The sequence below is a fragment of the Danio rerio genome, chromosome 15 (assembly GCF_049306965.1).
Source record: "Danio rerio strain Tuebingen ecotype United States chromosome 15, GRCz12tu, whole genome shotgun sequence".
Taxonomy (NCBI): Eukaryota; Metazoa; Chordata; class Actinopteri; order Cypriniformes; family Danionidae; genus Danio; species Danio rerio.
Genome location: NC_133190.1, coordinates 37,360,001 through 37,381,378, shown reverse-complemented (window position 1 = coordinate 37,381,378; position 21,378 = coordinate 37,360,001). Strand labels below are relative to the sequence as shown.

Here is a 21,378-nt window from a genome sequence, read left to right as displayed (position 1 = left end):
TTCGAGTCAGAGTGTGTCATTTGATTTTGAGTATTTTATGATACTGAAACCTGATTCGATACTTATATAAAAAAGAATAAATAAGAGCGAAGAAACAGATCCAGGATGTTCCTTGTTTTTTTTATTTAATTCACCTTATTTTACCATTCAACAACTCTGTTAATAAACAGAGCTCTTCTGTGAGGTATGTCCTCCTCACTTTTAGCGACAGGCTGATTAGAAACAGGTGATTAATAATTATATGAACGTAAACTTTTGGATCTCATTCAGCTTCATTATTATATATATTCAAGTCCTGATTGGAAGGTAACACACCGTCTGAAACCGCGTGATCGGGCACAATTTCCGTGATCAGTGAAATTCCAATTCACGTGATCAGATCTCTAAAACATTTTTATTATAAAATTTAGAGAATCTGAAAAATGAGAATTGCCTCTGACGCGTATATTTTTTCCCTCACCAGTTTTCTTTTTTTTTTTTTTTTTTTTTTGCCAGTCGGTTTTCTTTGTCAGCTGGTACACTTTACTTTAAAAGTGTAATGTTATTGTCAAGTGTAACATCTCACTATGGCTGGGCAATAAAACAGATATCGGTATTTATTGACCGAACACCATTGTTAATATCGATAATAAAAAAAGTTTGGCATGTAGTTTTCCCAGAGATGGGTTGCGGCTGGAAGGGCATCCGCTGCGTAAAAACTTGCTGGATAAGTTGGCGGTTCATTCCACTGTGGCAACCCCGGAATAATGGGGGGACTGAGCTTACAAGAAAATGAATGAATGAATGGCATGTTGTTTTATTATGAAGTGCTATAGTTTTATTAAAATGTGGCTGCTGAGCTACCATCTCGATGCCAATTAGCTTAGGGCAGGGGTGTCAAACTCAATTCCTGGAGGGCCGAAGCCCTGCACAGTTTAGTTCCAACCCTGCTCCAACACACTTAGCTGTAGGTTTCAAACAAGCCTGAAGGACTCAATTAGTTTGATCAGGTGTGTTTAATTAGGGTTGGAACTAAACTGTGCAGAGCTGCGGCCCTTTTGGAACTGAGTCTGACAACTGTGGCTTAGGGTGTCAGTTTGTCATTTTCAATGAAGGCATTTTCCAGGTACACCTAATTGAAAACATCTGAACTTTTCCAAATGCCACCGAGTGCTAGAACGAACCAATCTGCTTCACACTTTGTATGGGATTTACACATTTCAGTAATAATGGCAGACTAATTACCTCAGACAAACACAAAGCACACGCTTGCGCTTGTCACTTCAAATCAGAATAACAACGCACACGAAAATGATTGCCATATAGCAGCAGTGATGAAATTGTAAATAAAAAAGGATGTAATGATGTCGCCAGAGTGGCTTTTTGGTTTCTTTTCTTGTGCATCCCTGCCACTAGCTTCCAATATGAAGGATTTTTTTAGCATAGCGATAATATAATCATTCAGCTTTATAAATTGTAATGTTCCAGTATGTATTTGAATAATGACGGCTGGTGCCTTAACTTGAAAGCTTAGATCTGATTATCATAATTTGTTTTGTTTACAGAGTTTGAGGTTTACTGTGTCATTATTATTGACACCCCACAGATGTTGATCTATCTTTACCATTATACACACTTTGTAACATTTTATTTATCAAGTATGAGTCTCTTTAACACTTATGTTCATTTTATTATAGGTATTTTGTTTAAATATTTTAGCTTAGAAATGTTGGTAAATTAAAATAAAGTGGTTAAATAAAAAAAATCAATGTTCCTTAATGTATTATTAAAATTTTCGATAATTATTGATATCGAATGATATGATACATGATAACATGATAATATTTTATATTTATATTGGGTAAAGTGTAATGAATATACAGTTGAAGTCAGAATTATTAGCTGCCCTGTATATATTTATCCCCAATTTCTCGACACATTTCAAAATATAATAATTTTAATAACTCTTTTCTAATTACTCATCTTTTATTCTTGCCATGATGACGGTACATACAATTTTACTAGATATTTTTGAAGATACTAGCCTAAACACTTTCATACATGTGATTTCAATAACGTGAGAGGTGATCTCTCTGTGATCATTACAAATTAAGGATTAATCTACAGTACAAAAAAAAGTATTAATCCGCAGATTATGTGTGTTCCAAACCGTGGGTTGGGATCCGCATGAATCACGGATCAACCATGACCTGTTACACTCCTAAAACCGACATATCAACCATTTGACAGAGGTTGACATTTTAGAAATTATGGGATGTGTTGGAAAAAAATCCATTGAGTGTTTTATAGCAACATTATAGGAGTTAAGAAATGCAGTCTATTTTTTTTTTTATTGGTGTGGCAGTTAAAGGGTTAAAATGGTCTTTAAAAAAAATTAAAACTGCTTTTATTCTAGCCAAATTAAAACAAATAAGACTTTCTCCATAAGAAAAAATATTATAGGAAATACTGTGAAAAATTCCTTGCTCTGTTAAACATAATTCGGTAAAAATTTAAAAGAAAAAAAGACAAAAAAAATCACAGAAGGACTAATATTGACTTCAACTGTATATGACAGTAATGCATTTTTTTAAATGCTCTAAATGGTGCTTTAGGAGCCAATCAGAAATAAATGATTATATATTTATATAATTCTTATTATTATATAATTTCCAATAATCTACTAAATTAATAATGTAATAAGTGCTTATGGATTTCAAGGTAATGCCCACTCATGATCAGATCTCCAAAAATGGACTCAATAAACGTCCTGAAACGGGTCTTTCTCTGCTCCGCTTTCCACAAAAGGGCACACAATGTGACAGTTTACAAGCATTTTCCTCGCTCAATTGCAAATGTACCCCCGTTTTATCTATTGGTGGCTATTTTCAGAAAAGCTGAACTCTGAGTTATGACCCATTTAGTCTCTCCTTCCTCTCTCCCCCACGGAGAACAGCAGAGCGTCAAGCTGGCATGACATTTCTTGCCTCTTTTTTTGTTGCCCTTGATAATAGCAGAAACAGCAGATGTTCTTTCCAAATAGCGGGATCTATTGGGTGAGAATCTCAAGCATTTTGGCACTTTTCAATTTTCTACTGAAACAATACTTTGTCCTTTTAAAAAAACACACATACACAACACCTGTAACCTGAAGTCAGGACCTGAGTTTGTATGTTCTTTTGATCCATAGGGTAGTGGCCTCGATTTTCTGTCATCTTTCAGTATAGCTCCTGACAACCACTACAGCATGACTTTTACCTTCAAATTGCTGTGGAAACTGTTGGTAAGTCAGGACTCTGAAGCAATATTTTGTCCTGATTTTCAGATTAAGGACAACAGAAACACTACACTATAAACGCCATTCATTTCAGTGTGTTTTGAGCACGTTCCCTGGTAACTTTGATGAAATAACTGCATTTTCCTTGAACTGTTGAGCTGCTGAAGTCTTGCATTTACACATACATGTCAACATTGGGATGTAAAAAAATAAGTGATACCCATCTCCCCTCCCCTTATTCATTTTATTACACCAAATAACAGAGCTGTCACTTAAAAAATGCACAGATCTATATTGAAAACATTTGATTGCTTGGATTTTTTAAAATTTTTTTTTTGCTCATTTAAGACAAAAGTTGTGTTTAAAAGAAAACCTGCGAAGATTGACATGTTTAGATGTTGTTGTTATTATTATTATCATTATGTGTATATGTCTGTTCAAACAAGCATTCAAACCCCAGAATGTCCACTTTCACTCCGCTTTAAATCACTATGCAGCGCAACTGACAGTCACGTACTGCTACGTGAACTGGCTGTTTTGAGGATTGCATAGAAGTGGCAAACGTCATCTGTAATGGAAAGGAAGGGAATCCCGCTGTTTATATATGTATTTCAATTTTTTTCATACCTAAATAAATTGAAAGTATAGAACAGATTTATATTTAAAGGATCACGAAACACCAAAACACATTTTTTGAGCTGTTGACAGTCGTATATGTGTCCCACACTGCTAAAAACACTATTAGGACACCTATATTTCACTAAAAAGTGTAAATTGGTTGTTTTTGAGTTATTTCAAGCAAATTCGTACTTTCGGTTTGAAACAAATTTTTGAAGCTGCGTCACGGTCATGACATAATAGCGTGTATTCCAGCGTGCAGACTGGACGTCTGTGCCAGAATGTGTCTTAATACGTCTTACTGTGTGATGCATGAATGCATGAGTAAAGCTTGGTTCAAACCAATCAGCGCGCTCTATTGTGCAACTTCATTAATATTCATTACTGTCATAGTGTTTAGACGACAGAGACGCCACGTTGTATTGGCAAAACAAGCGTGAAGTGTTGCTTTTATAGTTTGCTGCAGTTAAGTTTTGTTTTCATTTTCTCTCTGTGAGAGCGCGGCTGGAGTCACGTGTGGATTACAGTGTACGCGAAGCTTGACAACAATAACTTACGTGTCTAAGGAGGATTATTGTTTACCTGAGAGCTGTTCTCATCTGCAAACGCTGAGATCCGGATTCGCTTGTAGTCTCCTCTTAATAAAGATGCGGCTCTAATTGCTGGTGATTGTCCTGTCACTACAGATTTGGTAAGTAAGCGACCAGTGCTCTTTGTTTATTCAGTTTTTTCATATCGAACAAACTATTGCACCGAGTCTAAACATGTTAGCACCACAACCAAACTTTTGCCTCGTGTATGATTTTCACCGCATTCTGTGACCGGAATAACACACGCAGCTTTCTGACACTACCTGCCGTGTGCATCTAAGTTTCCGGGAAATGCGGAGGGTTTTTTTCTTTCATACGCTGTGCGGTATCAAACATTGCATGAAAAATACACGCTTAGAGCAGCTCCTCGAATCAAAAATCTCGTTTGTCGCGAGGGACATAAATGAATTCCCTGAATGAAAGAGCCCAACTGCAGTTAATGTCCACCATTTAGTAATTTGCCAAATAATTTGACTACAGATGTCCATGTAAACACAGTCGCTTTGTCCCCTATGTGTGTATTTTGACTCTGAAACTCAGCGCGCCCAAATAGACACTCCCACACCATCCCTCTTTAGTTCCTCTGACACTCCCCCCTAAACAAAGCTGGACACGCCCACTTTTCTGACTTTTACCAAAGTAGAGGTGTGAAAACACCCCGCTGAAACGAGGGGGTTTCATGGCCCTTTAAGAGCAAGTGGTGTCCCCTTGTGGTTTGGCCGAATGGGTTTAGTATAGCGAGGATTGGTTTAGTGTTTATTGCCACCCTTCCTAGAAAGATTAAAATACAGGAGAAATACAGGAAAATACCTTTTGCTAGATGATAGCTGTAAAGAATTGCAAAAATACGGGAAAATCCTGTGAATAACGGGAGGGTTGATTGGTATGAGTGCATATCAGATTGAGCAAACATTTAGCTTTAACAATTAGAAACTTTAACCATTAGTTTAGTCAATTCTCAAACAATTAAACACTGGATTTCATTAATTCTTTTTCCTTCTGCTTAGTCCCTTTATTTATCAGGGGTCGCCACAGCGGAATGAAACTTATCCAGCATATGTTTTACACAACGGATGCCCTTCCAGCAGCAACCAATTTAGAGTTTGAGTGTGTTTGTGAATGTTAGAGTGTGTGGGTGTTTTGCAGTACTGGGTTGTGGCATCTGCTGCGTAACACTTATGCTGGAATAGTTGGCGGTTCATTCCACTGTGTCAACTCTTGATAAATAATGGACTAAGCTGAAGGAAAATCCATGAACGAATGACATTTTGAAATTTGAACCAAAGTTTAATTATACTCTAAGGGTAGAGGTCTGCAACCCGACCAGATTTCTTGCAGCGCGGAATTAAGTTTCTAAATAAAACGTGATAGCCGTCAGTAACTTAGCTAATTTGAACAGGAGCAGGCGGTCTAACAATATAGTGCTCCCGAGTCCCAACATTATTTCGGAAAAGCATATCTGTGATTTCCTCATTCTCATTGAGCACCGGTACAGCCAGTGTTCACAACTATTACGCATGATGAATGCATGACCAGTGCTTTCTCTGCACATTTTCTCTGCACTTTTTTTTCACACAGTCTGTGCGCGCATCATCTGCATAACGGTCCTGAGAGTGGGCTTTACCATGGCAGAGAAAACGGAAGATGCGCTGTCCTTGAAGGACTTTTAGCTTGCATTAGAAAACGGTCAGTTTACTCTTAGGAAACCCACATCAGGCAAGTCTGATGTATGGGAGTCTTTTTTATGCATCATAGATGCAAATGGAAAAAAAATCCTTTGCGCGATTTTATAATATCTCAAAGTTTATAGTTTATAGTTTATAAAGTTTATAGTATCTCAAAGGCACAAGACTGGAACCTGAGGTTTAAGGTGGCACTCATGTCTCATCACAAAGGGGCAAACAAAACTGACATTTAGCCTACAGTTTTATCTGTTATATCTTTCTTTTGGTAGTACCAATTTAAACGTGAGATTTTGGAAACCAGATCTAAGGCCCGTTTACACTATTACTTTTTAGTTTTAAAACAGTGTTTTAGAATGAAAACGATCCACATCCACACTGGTGTTTCACCCAGCGTCTGAACAGCTCTCCGTCCACACTATACCACTGAAAACGCACATCACGCACACACACTCTGGCATGCACTGCAGCCATGAGAGCTATGCATGTCGGAGGTCATACAGTGAATGACGCTCATATAAACACGTAGCTACATGATGCCTCAACATATTTGATGTCAAGTTGCTAATATCAACATGAAAATAGACAGTTCCTCAATTCAATTTATTTCTAGAGCACTTTCAACAAACCACAATGAAAAAAAAAACACATAAAACACATGCAAACATACCAGAACCAAAATACATAAACTCACAACGCATGATTAAAAGTTTAAGAAAATAAGTGTGTTCTCAGTGACCTCTGAAAAGACTCAAAAGTTGCCGCTGTTCTTATGGAGAGTGGAAGGTTGTAGTCTTGGAGCTGCTACTGAAAAAGCTCTATCACCTTGACATTTCAAGCATGATCAAGGAACTTACACATAGAGTCGATCCTTAGAGCGAAGAGATCTCATGGGTTGGTGTATATTAATTAACTCAGAAATATACTTAGGGGCCAGGCCATGGACGGATTTAAAAACATACAGCAGTACATACAGCCAGTGTACGGAAACCAGTACAGGTGTAATGTGCTCTCGTTTTTTTTTGCCTGTTGAAAGCCTAGCAGCTGCGTTCTGGACCAGCTGCAGTCGCAGCATATCATGCTTTCATTTTATTTTTAAGAGAGTGAAATAACGTAGCAGGGTGAAGTAAATGAGGTTATAAAGTACACTGTTCCCTTTAAAGATTTATCTGACGTGTCTTCTGGAGTTTGTTTTCCATATCAAACCTGCAAAGTCTAAACTTAGGGTACAAGCAAAGGATGCAAGACTGAACTTTGTTTAGGCTACTTAATATTGAGAAAAAAGCCCCAATCAGATAATATCTGCAGCCCTGTCTCCGTTTTCAGATTTCTCCGTTTTCCCCTATTCACACTGACCCAAAGCAGAAGCGTTTTAGAATAAAAGCACCGTTTTCAGCACTCGAAAACTCTGGCGTAGTGTGGACGGATGACATGAAAAACTAATGCATTTTACAACAAAAATATATTAGCGTAAACGGGGCATAAATTTTGTGGGAATGATTGGGTCGAGTAAAAAATTATTCTAAGCGGGGGGCAGGTAAACAAAGGCTGAATATTCAGCGTGAGCGGTCGGATACGGAATAAAACCTCCTGGGAGCGGGATTATAAAAACAGTCCAGCGCAGACCTCTACTTTAAGGAAAAACTACTCATTTTAGCAGAAACACTACACAGTAATGAAATTTTAGAGTTTGAACCAACATTAAATTATACTTTGAGGAAAAACTACTCATTTTAGCAGGAAAAAATTACAGTAGTTTTTTAAAGTTGGTTCAAAGTATAATTTTTTATGTGATTATTTTCCAACAACTTTGAACAAATGGTTTACTTTGAATCTTTATCCATTTTTTTTTACAACACACACACACACACACACACACATTTATCTCTCACTGCATTGCAGTCTCAAATGTCACTCCTGACCCGTCATCCTGAAAAAAATATCAACAAACATAGTGTCAGTTTGACAAACCCGAGCACCAGCTGTCACCAACACATGTCCCTCACGGTCAGCTTGGCATCGCCGATAATGACACGCTTTCCTCTGACAGACAAAAAAACTCTCATTTTAACTCGTGTCAGGGCCTGTCATTTGTTCGCCTGTTTCAGAAAGTGATGCACACAAGACAGTAATCATCACGGTGATTATTGCTCCCACCAGAATCCTGCTTTTTTGGTTATAATTATAGTGACAGATTGAATAGCAAGATGTTGGTTTTATAATTATAAAGTAGTCACAGTTCCTGTAAGATTGATAACATTCGTGGTGATACAACACGTATACAATGCATTCGCTATAGGGCTGTAATTGACACTGTTAGCTCATTTGATGTGTGAATGATCTGTGAAATGTTAAGGTAGTTGTGATAATTTAGGCTGGTGTTGTCACTGATGTTTTTGTTAAAGAAATGAAAGCTGTTTAGCCGACTGTGTGAAATCAATGGCCAAGAGTGGTTTGTTCTGTAGCTAAAGGGACTAATAATATTGGTCAGTTTATTTATTTTGTTTTTATTAATTAGTTTATTTGTTCATATACTTATTTCTATATTTATTTATTTATGGATTTATTTATTTATTTATTTAGTTTTCATTTATTTGTTTATTTGTTTATTTATATATTTATATATTTATTTGCTTGTTTTATTTTTTATATTTATTTATTTTATATTTATTTATTAATTATTTTTTTTACTAATTTGATAATTTATTTAATTTTTATATTTATTTGTTTATTTGATTATCACTTTAGTTGTTTGTTTGTTTATTTTTGTTTTTGTTTATTTTATGTGTTTTAATTTCGTTTTTTATTTCTATTTTTATGTATTTGTTTATTAATTAATTAATTTATTTATTTGTCTGCTTATTTTTATGTGTTATTGATTTTATTTATTTATTTTATTTATTATTATCATTATTATCATTATAGTTATTGTTATTATTATTTTTATTATTATTATTATTATTATGTAAAATTCATTTAATAATCATTTTTGTATTATTATTTGTATTGATTTTTCGAACAAATTATTATTGACTATCAGCTTATTCGTCTAATTACAGTATATGATCTATTATAGCACAGTACCATAATTCTTTCAACTCGTTTAATTAGTACATTGTTACACTGTTTCATTTAAATAATAATTTAGTAATTTTGATAAAGTATTAATCTAATTTAAGTTATTGCAATTATTGATTATTTGACCCATTCCTGGAATCTTGCATTCATTTGTTACATTTTTTTCTAATGTTTATTTGTTTTTTGGGAAGAAGTACTCCCAGCTCCATTTAACACCTCTTTAAATCTGTTTCACAGAATTCTCCAGATTTCTCGCTAAATTGAGCGAAGAGTGTGAAAAGTGTCAAAGAAGTCAGATTGCGTTTGGTCCTGCTTAAGTGTGAATGTTGCGATCTTCCTTTTTGTTTATTTGTTTATTTGTTGTTTGTTTGTTCATTGTGTTTTTATAGTTTTTTATTTGTTTGTTTATTTATATTTATATATTGTTTATTTTTTATTATTATTTATTTCTATATTTGTTTGTTTATTTAATTTAATTGATGTATTTATTTAATGTTTTATGTATTTATTTTATTTTATTTTTTTCATTTTTATTTATTTATTTATTTATTTATTTATTTATATTTATTTATTTATTTATTTATTTATCTTTTTATTTATTTATTTATTTCAGTTTTTATTTATTTAATGTTTTTTTTGTATTTTGGGAAGCAGTTCCTCCAGCTCCATTTAACACCTCTTTAAATCTGTTTCACAGAATTCTCCAGATTTCTCGCTAAATTGAGCAGAGAGTGTGAAAAGTGTGAAAGAAGTCAGATTGCGTCTGGTCCTGCTTAAGTGTGAATGTCGCGAGCTTCCTTTTTTCCCCCCAGAAAATTTTCCACACGATTGACGTGTCAAACCGGCCCAGTGGCCTTATTTCACAGCAAACCGTCTGTCAGAAACCTCCATTAATATTCTCCGCTCGTCATGTGTTCTGAAGTCTGACAGCGCAGATGAAGCTAATGACTCTCTACTTGGCTTTTTTCGCTCTTCAAACTGTCAATGAAGTCAATCACAGTTTTTCTCTCTCCATCTGGTGTCACCGCTCTGTGATCTGACGCTCTTATCTGCAGTTTCTCTGATATTTCGTCTCTGTTTTGTGATGTTGACAGGCCTCAGTCCACCGGCAGACCAGACCAAAGTGATAAAGGAGTTCAGGTATCTCTCTCAGAAGCTCTTTGTCTCCGTGTCTGTGTTTGCTGGACTCGGGATCCTGCTGGGCATCGTCTGCCTCTCATTCAATATTTACAACAGCAGCGTCAGGTCAGTGTAATCACATCAAAACAAATACATGTGCAGTTAAAGTCAGAATTATTAGCCCTCCTGTATATTTTCCTCCAATTTCTGCTTAACGGACAGAATATTTTTCGACACATTTCTAAACATAATAGTTTTAATAACTCATTTCTAATAACTGATTTATTTTATCTTTGCCATTATGACAGTACATAATATTTTACTAGAGATTTTTCAAAACACTTCTATACAGTTAAAAGTGACATTTAAAGGCTTAACTCGGTTAACTAGGCAAGTTAGAGTAATTGGGCAAATCATTGTATAACGATGGTTTGTTTTGCAGGCTATCGGAAAAAATATATAGCTCAAGGGGGCTGATAATTTTGACCTTAAAATGATTCTTAAAAAAATGAAAAACTGCTTTTATTCTAGCCAAAATAAAACAAATAAGACTTTCCCCTGAAGAAAAAATATTATAGGAATTACTGTGAAAATGTCCTTGCTCTGTTTAGCATCATTTGGGAAATATTTGGAAAAGGAAAAATCACTAATCATTTTCACCTCAGCTGTATTTGTGTTTACCTTTTCAATTTATTTTTACATTTAGCTTATGTTCAACAATATTTAAATAACTTTTTTTGTTAGGTTTTCCTAGGTCATGTGGAAAATAATACCACTGTAATAAATAGAACATTGATAATATGGATACGTATAATCATACACAAACACCATAAAACCACTCACTACTTCAGTTTGTTAAACAGGAAAGTGTCTGGAGCGTTTGTAAATATTAATGATAATTTCTACATGTTTGTTGATCAGATACCGTGCATTAAAAGCATGGACAGTAATTGTGGAAGACATAAATGCATATGCACACACACATATATAACAAAAAATAATTGTGTTTGTTAAGTAACATAAACAGTTAACTAATGCTGTAAAAATATAATGTTAATGTTGGTTCAGTCAATAATTAACGTTAACACAATAAATATGGAAAATAATATGTAATAATTATATTATTATATATAATAATTATATTATTATTATATAATATAATATAGTAATAATATAATTATAAATATTGAAAAACAGGTGCACAAAAATATTAATATTCAGTATTTTAATATAGTTTATTTACAATTACATCCCTTTGATTTTTTTTTTAATTGGTCAAGGGGGAACGAAAAGGAAAACATTCAGCCAGTTGTAGTTATTGCTGCCATTCATAACACCCCATTTACACGGGGCGTCAGCTTCAACGCTTCCCATGCTCTTTGAATGGGATGACGTGAGGCGTTGCCAAGCTGCATTATGGATCCATCAGCACTGCTTCAGTGGCGTTCATTGCTGCAGAAGTTGGGACTCTCTCAACTTTTCAAGTGCCGATGGAAGCGTCAGCCAATCAGATCGCTTAATGCAAATACATCAGCTTAGAAAGTAGCCGATTGCTGACTAATTAATTGGCTGATGCTGCTATGACGATTGCCTCAGCCCCAAATTCAGACATGCTCTCTGACAAACGTTGACCCTAAAGCCCAGTGTGAATGGGGCGTAATAGATGAGGAACAACAAGACACGAAACTGCTATTTAAGTGAACTTGTTCATTATAAACAAGCTGTGGATGTTTAAATCCTTATAGAAAAATAAAGTTTCACACAAAAGTAGTTATTAGAAATAAGACAACGATTACAAAATTTTACACAATTACAATATATATATTTTTTTTTAAACTCTAAAAATGAGCCTCACACATGTTTGAGAGATAAAATGAAATTATCTTAGATAACATTTGTAATAAAATCCACTCTAAACTGCAGAGTAAAGTTTTGGCACTTCAAATAACAGAAGCTTATGTTTAAAACTCATAAATTTAAAAAAATAATTATCAGACAATGCATCATTAATTAATGCATTATTATTTATAATAGAGAATGAATTTATATTTGATGCTAATAATATAAATAAAATTACTATTTAAATATTAAAAATAATGCAGGGCAAATTAGCTATAAAATAGCAAAGTGGATTTAAAGAATATAGAAATACATATATAATATAGAATAAATCAATTTTACTGCAGTATCTAATGTAAAGGAATAGGGGTTTATTGTAAGTTGTTACTTTAATTCTAACAAAATTGTTTAAAACATATGTTTAAACTTTTGAATAATAAAATGTATTTTAATCATTATCAGGTAATGTATGATCAGTTAGTGAGTTGTTATTTATAATGGAGAAGAAAATTAGATTTTTCTTTATTTTAAGGCTCCTTGTCAGTTCCAACACTTTATTTGATCTCATATCAGAAGCTTGTCATTTAGGTGTTGATTTCTTCATCTGACAGGTACATCCAGAACTCTCAGCCGTATCTGAACAACATGACCGCGGTGGGTTGTGTTCTGGCTCTGGCCGCTGTCTTTCCTCTGGGCATCGATGGCCTCCATGTCCGTAGATCACAATTCCCTGTGGTTTGCCAGGTACTGTTGGAAACATTATAGCCCCTTTTTTAATCGCCACTGCCTCTCATTTGTAGGCATGGGATGATAACCGGTTTCAAGGTTTACTGTGGAAAAGTCAAGGTTTTAAAACCTCAAGATTTTTCTATTATACCATTCCTACAGTATATGTACTTTTTTTAGCTTGTTTTTATGAATATTTTATTCAGTTTTTTAGGGCAACAGTTTTTTCAGCAGAAAACAACCCACCACATCTAAAGCTACTTGTCAGCCCACGATTCAGGAAACATTTGAAAAACAAATTGTTTATAAACCAACATCCAAGCATGCAATATACCTGAACAAGGCAGTGGCTTACTTTATATCCCCTGAAAAGAAAGATATCCAAAGATGATATATCAAATTGTAAAGAAATCTGTGTTCTTGAAACTAATGAAGACAGCAGGAGTCTATGATTTATTTTCATTGTTTAGCCTGACGTGTTTATGGTTCCAAAAATTTTTAAATGTTTCTTAAAAAGTAGTATAGTTGGAGGGAAAAAAGTAGTAGGGGGAAATAGATTTTATGCCGACATTTACAAAAAGAACATATGTCTTATACTTATCTTATGAAGATGTAAAAATGAATGTCTGTTTTGTAGCTGCATGTAGCACTGAATAAAGTCTTTCTGTGGTTGTGTTGTAGTTTCGGCTGTGGCTGCTGGGACTGGGCTTCAGTTTGGCCTATGGCAGCATGTTCACCAAGATCTGGTGGGTTCATACTGTTTTCACCAAGAAAGATGAGAAGAAGGAGAAAAGGAAGGTAAATGTGATAAGTGGGCACTACATTACTGCTATGTGTTAATTTATTGTGTTTTTCAGACTTTCTTTGAACATTGTAATGGGGTATATGCACATGGACTTCTAATTTTCAGTCATCCTAGTCATGAGTCAGTCTCTCTCTTTTGTATGTTGTGGTGCTGTATTTATACCATATAACTGTAGTGTATTGAGTCTGAGATGGGACTCGCATATCAGGAATTTGTTGTGTTGGCAAAAAGAAAGAAGAAAAGCCCGCATGTGTTTAGCGTTTTTCCTTATCTTAAACACAACAGTAATCTGGCAGTGATTGTGCTGCTTTTTGTCGGGGTTAATTATTGTGATATCCCAATTGCAACAGAGAAATACTGTAGACTGTAATAGACTAATACTGTAGGGAGATGTCACTGTAGATTGATGACATTTCATGCCGTTCAGCCTTATAATTTTACAATGTCAGCAAAATCACCTATTTCGTCCTTACTTTAGACATTACACTAGAGAATCTTTCAAACACTAGCTCTAAAGTGACGTTGGTGAATTAGTAAAAGCTTCTGCTGTTCTGACTGTCAACTGCCGATGTAAATGAATGGCGGAAGAAAGTAGTTCCTAATACAAAAAGATTTTTATACTCTCCATGTTTGATTTTCTTTTTATATACAAGATTATGGCGTCGAACTGCTGTATAAACGTAATATCACACTCGTAGCATTGTGATGTGGCTGTACTGTATATCGTCATCCGATATACAGCCACATTGCACTGCTACTCAAGTGATATTGCTCATTTGTAAATTTAATCAAATTAAAATAGTTTTAAGCTTATGTTTAAACTTAGCAAAAATATTTTACAATGTTATAGGACTAATGTAAAAATATTTTAATAATTATCAGTTAATATGTTATCAATTAATTAATAATTATTTATAATACATAATCAGTTTAAAAAAAACAGTGGACTGCAAAATTATTTTGGAAAAAATAAATATTTGTTATAATTTTTTTATATTATTTTACAAATACATTAGTAATAATTCATAGCAAAATATTACATAATAAAACATTCAACAGCACAAACATTTCCTATTGTGCCATATAAGCGTTTTGAATCATGAGGATGCGTCCACACAGACCTAATTCATTTAATTGAAATTACATTTCGCTTAATCACAGCGATGACAGGACTTTGCGTTTTTCAGTAACCCCTTAATTATTTTGGATAATTTTGCCGAATCTGCAGATATGATGAGCAGCGAGTAGGCATTACGCAGAGCTACTCAGAGTTCACTGCATATTAAACAATCCACAGAGCTAGATGAAGCTTCCCAGCATGAAAAAGAGGATAAAACATCTCACACACTCTTCAGTCTGCTTCACTCTAACACAACATAAATAAACACACTATTAGCATCCTGACACGTGTGCTTGCTCTGATCCTGTGTCCTAAAGCAATAAGACACGGCATTAGGGAAACCCAAAGACCTCATCAAACGACGACCAGATTACCCAGGCTGTGGAATATAGATGAATATGGATGAGCGTTAAACTTCTTTTTACGGAAATCCGACCTTCAGGGGGCTTTATTATTCAAGCGCTCCGCACGACGAATCGAGATGACTTTCAACTCTCCTGATGTCCATAATGGGGCAATTTGCCTAAGTGGTTCGACAGCACTTGAAGAAAGTTCGGCGCTCAGGCAGAATGTGGTGAAACGGAGGCTCTCGGGTCATTTGACGCCTGCACGGCGATTAAGGCGGAGAGAGAAAGAGAGAGAGAGGAGAAAGTGTGCTGCGAAATTCACTTCTATCCCGTTTTCCCAGTCTGCCAGCCCAGAGGGAGCCTGCGGCCAGGGATTAATGGATGCAGTATGAACTTAAAATAACTCCACATTTGTAACACACCACTTTCGTCATGTTTGCTGGTGATTGGCATTCCCGCTTTCCTGTTACCCACCATGCAATGCAAGTAAACACAATTGTTATGGTGTCAGAGCCATTCCATCATTCACCTTGACAGGAAAATAAATGTGTAATTGAGAAGGTGGCAGTTCTTTAAAAATGTAGTTATTTTGTGTCGTTCCAAAACCAATTTGATTTTATAAAGTCAAAATTGACTTCAAAATAGTTTCCAAGGCTGTTTCTTTGTATGCGTTCTTGTCTGTACTTGCGTTCTTGTGTCCTTGTGAAACGTCATTAACTGTCGCCGAAGTATTGTTCCAATTCAAAGTTTACATCTTGCCAAGTACAGATAAAATTCCCGGATGTGTACTTGCTCCGCCCCTTTTGTCAAGGATGCTTTTAGAGGTCCAATCCAAGAATGCATTGCAGCATAATCAGCAAAAGCTAATGACGGAGGAGAAAACCGCACGATTTTAAAAATCTCCTCTGTTGTGTTACAAGTTTTAAGAGTTTTTCAGGAGAGAATGTAGTTGTTTTAAACTCTAATCAGCCGTTTGTTTACATAGATAGCACGTCTTTGGCGATGCACCTCAGCTTATGCGAACTCTGACCCCCAGCTTGTCAGCGGGAGCTTCGTTATCACCTCTCCCGCTGAGAGCACCTTTACAGCCAAGTCCATCAAGGATGTACCGCTGGATTGCATCTGTCATTGTAGTTAATACATGATATTTAATACATTTTGTGCGTATATAACAGACAGTTTTTGGTCTTATAAATCTATTATTTGTTATCAGGTGTATTATTTTGTCTGTCACCTTTTATAATTATCTTTAAATATGTTACCGTTTTGTACAAGGTTGTCTTTGTTTACCAAATTGCTTTACGTTATCTTTATTTCTTATTGCATGCGTCTTGTACTTTATACTTGTATAAAGTCTATTGTAGTTTATTAAATCTGATAATAAAAGACACAAGTCTGTGTATAACCCATTTCACTTCACATTTAGGGTGATTTATGTTTACATTTTCTTAAATCAAAAGTATAGATTTGTTATATAATACTAAGACCGTAACTTGTATAATTAAATCATTTTATTTTTAATGAACAGTAAAACCGATGAATCCATGGAGAGGTAAGTGATGTTATAAAGTACACTTTTAACGACCAGTCAGGTTTAACCTCTCATCGGAAAGATGGCTCTCACTGAGCAGTATGGAGTCCCTTTTACTAAACTGGGGCGTTAGGACCCACACAGACTGCTGGTTGAGCGCCTACTGCTGGCCTCACTAACACCACTTCTGGCAGCAACCTGACTTTACCATGTGGTCTCCCATAGAAACTTACTCTATGGCTGCGAGACCTGGATGATCAAGAAGACAGACAGAAAATCGATCGCCACCTTCAATTTGTGGTGCTGGAGGAGACTGTTGTGCATCCCGTGGACAGCAAGAATCTCCAGCAAAGAAGTTCTAGAGTGCATCATGAAAAAGACCTCGCTGAAAGCCAAGATTACCAAACAGAAATGATCCAATTTTGGCCATGTCATGCTTAGCAATTCACTTGAGAAGGCAGTCATGCTGGGAATGGTCAGCAGAAGTAGGAACAAAGGCTGCCCAAGAACTTGTTGGCCTGATGCTGTCAAATCTGATACCAACGTGAGCATGCGAAAACTTAAAAAAGCGGTGATTAATAGAGTTGTGTTGAGGGAAATGATCCATAGAATGACCGTAAATCAACTTTGATTGAACGGATGATTAATTGATTGAATGTTATCAAAGACGAGTAACCACTCTAATAAAGAGAACTAAGTGTGTACATACATTATAATAACTTGACAATATGTTACTCCTGAATCCCTCCTATACATGTAGCTTTAAACAAATATTTAACATTTATAATTAGTGCTTCAGTTATTTAGTTATTCTTCTGTATCTTCAGATTTACGGGTCCCGAACTATGCAAGCCAGTGGCGACAGTGGCAAGGAAAAAACTTCACCAATTAGCAAAAGCGAAGAATTAAAAAACCTTGAGAGAGAGAGAGACCAGGCTCAATTGGGCACGAACATTTCCCCTCTGGCCAAATGTCTTGTGCAGAGCTGCAGTCTAGGTGCAGAAGGCTGGAAAATGCTGGAGACGCTTGGTTTAGCGAAGACTCGTCTGTCCCTGGAGCATCACAGGAATAAAGAACTCCACTCCTTTGTAAAGACCACCACTGAAGCCACTTATCATCCGGCCTGGTCCAGGATTATAGCAACCTTGGGATCATCTTGTTGCTGGTCTTGGATCACATTGGTGGCACTGCATAGTCTCTGGGGGCCTTGGGATGAGTATCCCCAGGTGGAAATAGAGAATAAAGAAAATAATTAGCATAGCTGCTCTTCATATTGTTTATAAACGAGATGCAAAAAAAAAACCCTGCGTGGAGCACATTCATGCATCATACCGCTATGTGATGCATTAAGTGTATGCTTTAATAAAAAGATAGGTCTTTATCAGGAGCCTCGGACATTAATAAAACAAAACGAATAAACAAACAAACTTGACTGGGCAGGCTGGCAGGGATCAGAACTGGAAACAGGACAGGGCTATAAACGATGATGAACTGGCACAGGACAGCAGGCATGAGGAGAATATAAGCAGAAATAATCAACAAACAAACAGGTGAACATGATAAACTAATAATGGGTTAACAAGGAGGGTGGGACTAGACATTAGACGGGAGAGCACATGACACAAGAACACCACAAGCGATGTGCTCACATAAAACGGGACAAGAACACGCAGTCAATGAAAGAACTCATTAACCGCGCGTTTACATTAATCAACAAGACTAAAGCACTGACACATAAACAGACGCTACAACATAAACAGAGGCAATACACGAGCACACAATAAATTAAAACACCTTACCGTGCGCTCACACATATGCAACGTGCATGTTTCATCTCAGCCCCAACCGGAACCAAAACCAAACAGACTGAGATGCTGAGGATGAAACAGCGCAATGCCGACAGAACAAAACACAAATGGAGCACAAGAGCGCGTCCCAAGCACACTCAGAAGCGGGAGCGCGCACGATCTGCGCGTGCTCACGACAGCACCAGAGACACACACAATGACAAAAAATGAGTGCTCGACTCAAGAAAACTTGAGCCAAGCACAACAGGACAGGACAAGACAGAGCTAGTGTCCGGACTCTGCCACCAAAACAAGAATTTACAAGAACAGAGTGGCAGAACACTGACAACGTCTGTCTGAGCTATTGGGCGTGGTTAACATACTTAACCACGCCCCTTCAGTTGTTTGCTTTGACAACAAACAGAAATGATGAAGATGAGGTGTCTGTTAGGTTGTAATATCTCTCTTGAAACCCTCTTCCAGATCTTTCTTAATGAAATGCCTACTTCACTACATCCAATTAGATTCCGGTAGTACACAAGCCACACCCACTGTTCTCATTTAATATTACGTTTCTTTTGGAACTGCTCCATAATATGCAAATAAAAAAAAATAGTCGCTCTTATGTTTTATGTGGACTTTAATGTCCTTGTGAAAAAAATTGGACTGCCTGAGAATCGACAAGTCAATTAAATTTAGTTTTTAGAATAAACAATCCATTACATAAAGAACAACACATACACATAATAGATTTTCTTCTTTCTCCAATATAAATGCTACTATACAGTGTTGAAAGCTGCTGTGCATGAACAGCTATTTCTGCTTGTTATGGTCTCGATGTTTTGTGTCCATGTAACACAAACTAATAATTACGTCGTTGTTATGTTGTTCGCAGCACTTGGAGCCGTGGAAGCTGTACGCCACCGTCGCCGTTCTGCTGGCTATTGATGTTCTCTCTCTGCTTATCTGGCAGATCATGGACCCGCTGCACATAACCGTGGAGGTCGGTGACACTTTATTATTTTTATTATTTTTATTCTTCTTCTTGTTACTGTGATTTTTATGATGCCCTTCCTCTGAGGTGCCTTGGCAAATTTCTGCCGAGCAAGCTCAACGAAGTAGGTGTTAATGGTGAAGGATTGTAGCGCTGCATTGACCTCAATCTCTGTCCTTTAAAGTGCTCTCCTCGCTCTCTCTCTTGTTTTTTTTTTCTCGCTGGAAGCAGCAGTTCACTAAAGAGGCTCCTAAAGAAGATCTGGATGTGTTGATTCAGCCGCTTCTCGAGCACTGCAGCTCAAAGAAGATGAACACGTGGCTTGGTGAGTGTCCAGTATTGAATCGACCTCTTTTAAGTGGTCATTACTGAGTTTTTTTTAGCTAATAATCCTAAATATTAAAGACTAAAGAAGATAAAAAGTATTAGCTAACAATATAAATTATTTATTTTTTATTCCACCAAATCACTGTTTGACAGTAGATTTAATAATGATTTTTAATTTGAACAAACCACTGATAAGGATGAAACTTTTTCTATGAAGTGAATTATAATGATAGATAAAGATGTTTTGTTGTTCAGTTTATTAAGATTTTTTATTATTATTTTTTTGATCAACACAATGTTGTTAATTTGTATTTAATTTAATTTAATTTTTTATTTGTTATTTTATTTAATTAATTTTTTATAATATTTTATTTATTTATTTTGATTTTATGTTATTTTATTTTTATTTTTACTTTATTTTATTTTATGGTATTTTATTTTTGTTTTGATTTTATTTGATTTTATTGTTTTCATTTTGTTTATTTTATTTCATTTGCGTTTTTCTTTTTCTTTTCTTTTCTTTTCTTTATTTTTTCTTTTTTCTTTTTTCTTTTTTACTTTTCTTTTTCTTTTCTTTTCTTTTTTATTAAGTTTAGATTTTTTTTATTTGATTTGATTGTATTTTTATTGTATTTTTATTTTTTTTCTTAATTTAATTTAATTTAATTTTGTTTTGTTTTGAAAACCTTTGTTGTGCAACCTCAGAATTATTACAATATATCAGGTCAGTTATATAAACTTTTATTTGTCATTTTTGACAGCGGCTTTAACAGGGATTTTTAATTAGAGGAACAAACCACTAATCATAAATATTTAATAGTTGTTCTACTCAAGATTATCAATATATCATTAACAAATAAACATGGCATTTTCTCCACCTTTTACCCACTTAAATTATCCTATCGGCTGTGTATTTGACACCTCTAGTCTAGAACACTTTGTTTTATTTATGTATACTGTATATATCTAAGTTTAATAATACTAATAATAAGTTTTATTTATGATGCGCTGTTCTTAAACTCAAAACACTACAAGAAATACAATAACAAATTAAAAATGCTGAGAATTACAAGCTTGCATGAAATCCCATTAACAAGACAGACATCACATTGCAATAATACAACGAACAATAAAGAACAATAAATAAGTGAAATGCATTATTTTTTTACATACTAATCTAAATTTGATTTTTTTATGTTTAACAATGACTTTTTTAATAATTTATTTTTATAATTTATTTTCTTAAATCATCCTTTGGACTCTACTCTTGACAGTCTTAATTATGATCAAATATTAAATTATGATGATAAATTATTATGCATTTTTCAGGATTTATGTGTTTTAATTGACTTATTTAGATTTCTTTTTCTTTAAGTCATCCTGTAGACTCTGTAGAGTTTGACGTTGATGTTTATTAACATTAAATATTAACTCAGGTTTACTCAATCAATTTATAATGACATGAAATAATAATCATTTAATTTTCTGCTTAGTTTGCTTGCTTAAATCATCCTGTTAGCTCAGCGTTTGACACCTCTGATCTAGAAAATTATTATTTT

At 35.0% G+C, this 21,378-nt stretch overlaps 1 protein-coding gene across 1 annotated transcript in view; it reads left to right on the top strand.

Annotated features, from left to right (window-relative positions):
• The window catches only part of gabbr1a (gamma-aminobutyric acid (GABA) B receptor, 1a), a 129,764-nt gene that overhangs the window by 92,932 nt on the left and 15,454 nt on the right, over positions 1–21,378 (top strand). The window contains exons 16-20 of the mRNA XM_689405.10: positions 10,319–10,469; positions 12,794–12,926; positions 13,590–13,706; positions 19,394–19,501; positions 19,724–19,817. Coding sequence (XP_694497.5) covers positions 10,319–10,469; positions 12,794–12,926; positions 13,590–13,706; positions 19,394–19,501; positions 19,724–19,817 — 603 coding nt within the window. The remainder of the gene's footprint in view (positions 1–10,318; positions 10,470–12,793; positions 12,927–13,589; positions 13,707–19,393; positions 19,502–19,723; positions 19,818–21,378) is intronic.